The sequence below is a fragment of the Barbus barbus genome (genome assembly GCF_936440315.1).
Source record: "Barbus barbus genome assembly, chromosome: 5".
In the NCBI taxonomy this organism is placed as follows: Eukaryota; Metazoa; Chordata; class Actinopteri; order Cypriniformes; family Cyprinidae; genus Barbus; species Barbus barbus.
In genome coordinates this window covers 30,750,379-30,756,921 of record NC_136733.1, presented here as the reverse complement: position 1 = coordinate 30,756,921, position 6,543 = coordinate 30,750,379, and the positions used below count along the sequence as shown (strand labels likewise).

Here is a 6,543-nt window from a genome sequence, read left to right as displayed (position 1 = left end):
CAAACGAATTATACTTGAAACCCGACCTCTGAGAAAAACTGAAAATATTGCTATAAATTGTGGCAACACCTCCCCCTTTACCTTTTGGACACGGTTCATGTTTGTAACTGTAATCTTGGGGGGGTAGACTCGTTTAAAGTAATGTGACTCAAGGCCCAACAGGCCAATCACACAGTCATTGTACCAAGTCTGAAAACCAATATCATCATAATATCAGAGATTCAGCGTGTCATTTTAGTCATAAACAGAGAAAAGAATCTGCAAAATGTTTATTTATATACACACAAACATATATATTTCTGTCATGATAACTCTCGGAGGGATTGGCATGGTAATGTACATGACAATGTTAATGTATTTGGTCTTGACGGAATAGACCTGCTACGCTGCTGCTGCGACAGAGCAAGTACCGAGACTTGCTACTGCCAATACATCCACAAAATGGTGCTGGAGCATGTAAGAAATACTGCTGCTGCAAATATAACATACATGAAATAACCCCCTATAGCATACATGAATCATGAATGGTTTCTGAAGCACGCTGCAAAACTGCTACAACAAGCACAAGTCATATATTTGAATGTTGAGCAGAGAGCTCATTGGCTGCTGATACAGGAGAGAACCAATCAGCTGTGCCATGTCAATGATGTCATTAGGTCAGATTGAGTTAGACCTACAGGAAGGTGCCATCTAGAGTTTCATGCCAGAACTCTGTGTATATACACATATGTTCTCATTTTAGCCAGCTTTACATTGCCAAAAGCTTTTTTTTTTTTTACATTTTGGATAAACCAAAATAAAATAAATGAACATAAAGATCAGTGTTTCTCTAAAGACATAAAAAATAAATAATCTGATAAACTGGGGATTTTACTGCTTTGGACAAAATGATGAGACTTTATTCAAATCATCATCTTGATCACATGCATTTTAGGATACAAATTCCCACAATTCATCGAAGCAGAGGCAAGCCATGTGTGCAGCAGGAAGAAACAGAAATCACGATTTTACTCAACATTTGTCTGATATTAACGCTGGTGCAGGTTAATGTAGTTACACTGGCATAAAACTTATTTGAAAGACAAGCAGGTATTTAAAACATGAACGCAAATAAAAAGAGCACTATTACAAAGAAATGTATAATAATCTTTAATTCAATTATTACTGAGTTCAGAGCAAGACCCCAGAACTAACCTGATGCCAGCAGCATCACCACGTAATATTTGTAATTTTGTCTAATTGAGATTCCTGTGTGTTATTGTGGATATTGAAAGCTGCACACCCATCCTGAACAGCATAAAAAGAAAACTAATCACAAATAAGCAATGAGTCCAATATTTACAGAGGTCAGTAAACAGGGGATATGTTTCTTACAAACTCGCATATACAGCATCTCTTTTTCACATACATACACACACACACACACGCACGGTTCTCCTTAAACCTGGTCTCTTAGTTTGGCCAGTCTCTGAGAGAGCTCGTCCTATAGTGACAAAGACAAATATAAAACCATCAGAGTACATATCTGACATGAGTTTGTCCGTATTTCTATATTTAAGTGTGTGTGTGTGTGTGTGTTATATAAAATACCTGTTCTGCAGATGCTACGCTGGTTCCCACAGATCCTGTCTGACCTTGAGGAAGCTCCATATTGAGGTCCAGCCTAAACACACAAGTACAGACATTGGTTTTTATCTTAAATTGGGTTGAGTTATGAAAAAGATTTCATTAACTGAATATTGGTAGTTATTGCCTGATTAAATTGTCTTAATAAATCAACAATTGAATCATAGTCTGATCTATGATTTAGTAGTAATAATTAATAGTACACTACTGTTCAAAAGTTTGGAATTAACTTCTTTTCTTTTCTATTGAGCAAATGCATTGAATTGACCAAAAAAGGATAGCAGTCATTTACCATGTTACAATTGGTTTCTATTAAAAAATGCTGTTCTTTTGAACTTTTTTTTTTTTATGAAAGAGTTCTAAAAATAATCTTGGTTTCCACAAAAACATTAAGTAGCATATCCTTTTTTACCATTCATATAAAAAAAAATGTTACTTGAACACCAGATCAGCATATTAGAATGATTTCTGAAGGATCATGTGACACTGGAGAGCTTTGCCATCACAGGAATAAATTACATTTTAAAATGTATAAAAACAGAAAACAATTATTCTATATTTTAATAATATTTCACAATATTATGGTTTTTACGACTTTTGAAAAAAATTAATAAAAACTTATCAACCCCAGACTTTTAAAGGTAGTGTGTGCGTTATAGTATCTACTTAATTTTTTTTTTAAATAATCTCAGCATTTGAAATGTTCTTACCCGGCCTCATCCGCCATTTCCATCATCAGAGCATCGACTTGACCCTAAAACACAGCACAGTGTCACAAACGGAAAAACAACTATGTCAGTGTATATCTGACCTACAGTGTGGTCGTTGTAGTAAGCGAGTGTATGCATCACCTGTGGTGTAGTGAGTGTTGTGGTGCTGCTCATTGTGTCCTCCATCTGAGCCGTCTGTACGTCCAGAGTTTCAAACTGACGCTCAAACTTATCCATTAGAGCTGAAATCTGACCAATCAGAACATAGGGAATTAATACTGCCAGTCAAATCTAGACAACTCAGATTACCGCAATTGTTTTTATGAGCTGCTCTGCTCAATGAAAATACTTCAAGAACAAAGAAGTCGTCCTCTCACCTTCTCAAGGTTCATGCTCTTCAGGGTTGCATCCATGCCTTTCACCACCCCAGCCATAGATTTGGTGACCTGGAGAATAAAAATCAAAAGTTAACTGTTAAATCTACTGGAAAATTACTTGGGTATGTCTAGTTTAAAAGAAAAAAAAGAAAAGCAGTTTGCGTACCTGGTTCATGGTGACTGCTGTCTGTACTCGCGCAGCCACCGCATCCACTCTCGCGCTCATTCTGAGGAAGTTCACGGATTGGTTCTTCTGGCGAATGGCGTTTTCTGCATGTATCCGCGCAACCTCCATATTGCCCTTCTGGACTGCCTAAGCAACACAAACATACGCAGTTCAGAGTGCTTTACAAAGTTTGAAAAATTAATGAAATTAGTCAATTTCAAAAGCTTAGCTAGGCAACATTTACTTTTAAATACTGTATAACTAAATGTAGTTAGTTTTTTTTTTTTATAACTTTCACTCAAGTATGTTTTTGGCTAGATATTTTGACTTTAAGATTAATATAATTCTTGACAATGTATGACAAAATCTGATGCTACAGCCTAAAGTTACTTTCTCTGAATGGATGTAGTGTCTAAATGCCATTCAGTGGCTATGTGTTTTGTTTTTGTTTGTTTGTTTACCTTCTTGACCTTGGCCTTCTCTGCCTTCTCTTCTTTGTCGCATTTCTTGGAGCTCCGCTGAAGTTCTTTGGCTGCAAATTTGAGGTTAAACAAATTCTCTGAAGTCAAAAGTCAAGGAAAGATTAAAAAAAAAAGAACAGCAGTGTTTGTGTTATTATCTGATCCCTTCAATAGATTTTAAATAATATGCACAATCCACACCTCAACATTATATATGAACAATGACATTATATGAACAATGACATTATATGAACAATGACATTATATACAAACAGTGTACACCGCCTCGAAACTGAACAAAGTAGTCTCACAGGCTGGGCTGAGAGTTCACCTAAATAACACATGGGCGGCGACATTACGTAATTCTACGTGACAGTCGTACCTGGCGGGATTTGACGATGTTTTTGATAACGCAATTAACAACATAATCACCTTTAACGATATAAACTGAGAACATTAAAAACAGTACTGGGAGCTCACGCCTTTATATGACTTTATATAATATGACCCGACCAACTAGTATATACTAAAATGTTGCCAACACAGAGTTAAACCCATAAATAACTCTCAGTAAAGGTGATTATGGTCCCATCGACAAAGTGAGTCTCGGGCCCGACCACTCCAGTCCGCGAGGATACTTTCCATGTTGGACAAAACAATCCGGTTCGGCTGCTGGCTGGTGCTTCTTGAGGAAGTGTGAAGATTAGACAGCAGTAGTCTTCGCCAAGCTCTTCGTGAGGATCACTAACTGTCCCCCGCTCTGTTTGTTGTAATTTTCCTGCATTCACTTCCGGCTTCTCCAAACAACTGGAGTGATGTCACAGTCATGCGCTCAGGTGATGTCACGAGCAAAACAGCGAAAGAGAAAGATAACGTGCTGACTGTTTTATTCTCTTTTTAGATTGATAGCTTGACTCTCTCAATCACGAATTTATCTTCTTATCTCTCAAAAAGCTTGGATTTGGTGACCCATTCTGTAAATTTGTAAGAACTCTCTACAATAACGTTCTTTCAATCTTAAATGGGGTACCTCTCCTAGATTTCAGTTGTCAAGAGGAGTTCGTCAGGGTTGCCCTGTCTCTCCTTATTTATTTCTTATAGCTGCACAACTTCTTTCCTCCTCCCTTTCAAGTAGTGATCTACAAGGTATTACTGTTGCCAATAAGCATATACTTATTAGTCAGCTAGCCGATGACACTACTTTGTTTCTTAAAGATAAATTACAAATTCCAGTCGCTATCGAACTCATTAAAAGCTTCCGGTTTAAAGCTAAATCTTGATAAATGTGAATTATTAGCCATTAAAACTTGTTCTCTCCTTCTCTTTACGGTATCCTAGTTAAATCACAGGGGACCTATCTTGGTGTGTCTATATGTAAGGATGATAAAGCCAGATGCAGGTTAAACTTTGACCCAGTTGTTGGAAAAGCTAAAAGGAAATTTAATTCATGGTTACAGAGAGATTTATCATAAAGAGGCCGAGCCCTCATTGCTAAAAATAATTATTTTTAAAAATAAATCCTTATTTTTCCCAAATTGGATCAATACTAATATTATTCTAGTTTCTCAGTTATTAAACACTGATGGTTATTTATATTCTTACTCTGAATTTCTAAATAAATATAATATTCCTGTCACTCCTCGAGAGTTCGCCATTGTAATGGACGCCATTCCCTGTGGGGCCATAACTCTTCTCAAGGGCTTCGCTAGATCCCAGTTTTCTGTGTCAGAGAATCATCCTTTTGATACAGTGATTGGGAAGATTTGCTTTTTATCTCCCTCTTCCGGTCGGAACCAAAAACCTGAAAACTGTTTCAGGCTGAGATAACTTCTCTCCCATATATTTTATCCCACTGGAATGGCTTATACGATAATATTCTATGGAAGAAAGTGTGGACTTTGTCATCTAAATATTTAATAACTAATAAGGTGAAGGAGGTTTCTTACAAATTACTTAATCTTGTTTACCCTGTTAAGCTATATATGAAAAAAATATTTCTAGATATTGACTCTTTATGCTCCTTTTGTGAGGCTAAAGATGAATCTATGCCCCATCTCTTTTGGGAATGTACATATACTAATTTATTTTGGAAAGATTTTTGTACATGATTTTTCTTCACAGAGTTTCTTTTTGTTATATAAGGATGTCTTATTTGGTTGTCATAACTTTACTAAAGAAGACAAGGACAGATATTGTCTGATAAACATTCATTTTTCTTGCAAAATTCTTTTTACACAAATGTAAGTTTCAAGGTGCTAAACCTTACTTTCCTGTTTTCTGTAAGGACCTTAAATCTTACCTGGACACTCTTCTTACATCCAACAATTACAACGCTCTTAAAACTGTCTCATTGAGTCATTTTAATAATATTTTCAGGATTTTGTAACTAATAACTGTATTCCTAATTGCACTCACCCCTGGCATTGATTCTTTTATTTTTTGTATGTTCTTTATGGCTTTTAATAAAATAAAAAACGCGCTGAAATTCAATCCATTTTTTCAATAAATATAATAATAATAACCCTCTACTATATAGTGTTGGCCTCAGGTAACGGAAAGTTTTTCTTATGCCCCATGTTCAGTACATATTTTTTAAATGATTGCAACCAATTAAAATGCTTGCAAAGTATCAAAGAACAGTCCAATAAGGTGTGGGAGTCACTATCAAGCACCATTTGAAGGTAGGACGTCCTGTTCTGACACATGGTCACAGGAGCACATGGTGTGAGAAGAAATCCAGATTATTTGCTTTAGTAATCTTATTTAAAATGATATAAACTGTACATATAAAATATGTGTGTGTGCGTGAAGGTGTAGAGAAGACTTTTGTCAGGTTTTATTAATTTGTTTTTATTTTGCATGTCCAAAAATTCTGTTTTTCTTTTCGTTGCCTCAGGGCAGCATTGTGCGATAAGGGCTAAGGAAGCAGGGGTCCACAGCTCCCATCCCTAACCAGGATTTCCCATTGACAATACATACGGGCAAATAATGTGACAAAAAGTGAAGATGCAAGGTTCCTGGGTGCACAGGAAAACCCAAAGTGATGTGCAAAAAGTGCAATGTGCACCTCTGTTTCACAGCAGAGAAGAAGTGCTTCTTGAAGTTTAACACAGAGTATAATCTCATTCCACGAAGAACATATGACACGACACAGTATACATCCGTGCTGGGAAACTTCGGTCCGGTTAGCACAAACCGTAATC

The 6,543-nt window shown here is 36.4% G+C and overlaps 1 protein-coding gene across 1 annotated transcript; it reads right to left on the bottom strand.

Annotated features, from left to right (window-relative positions):
* Positions 1–236: 236 nt before the first annotated feature.
* Positions 237–4,160, bottom strand: LOC306870471 (charged multivesicular body protein 1b). The gene is made up of 8 exons (XM_079417772.1): positions 3,979–4,160; positions 3,341–3,438; positions 2,880–3,026; positions 2,714–2,782; positions 2,478–2,585; positions 2,337–2,380; positions 1,591–1,663; positions 237–1,483 (listed from the first exon to the last, which is right to left on the bottom strand). The coding sequence occupies exons 1-8, from the start codon at positions 3,983–3,985 to the stop codon at positions 1,439–1,441; spliced, it is 591 nt and encodes a 196-aa protein (XP_079273898.1). The 5' UTR covers positions 3,986–4,160; the 3' UTR covers positions 237–1,438.
* Between the last annotated feature and the right edge of the window lie 2,383 nt (positions 4,161–6,543).

Excerpts from the sequence above, each read along its gene's own strand:
- LOC306870471 (XM_079417772.1), bottom strand. Across the intron at positions 2,586-2,713 it reads AGAGCATGAACCTTGAGAAG|ATTTCAGCTCTAATGGATAA; the intron begins GTGAGAGGACGA and ends CTGATTGGTCAG. Across the intron at positions 2,381-2,477 it reads CAACACTCACTACACCACAG|GGTCAAGTCGATGCTCTGAT; the intron begins GTGATGCATACA and ends GCTGTGTTTTAG.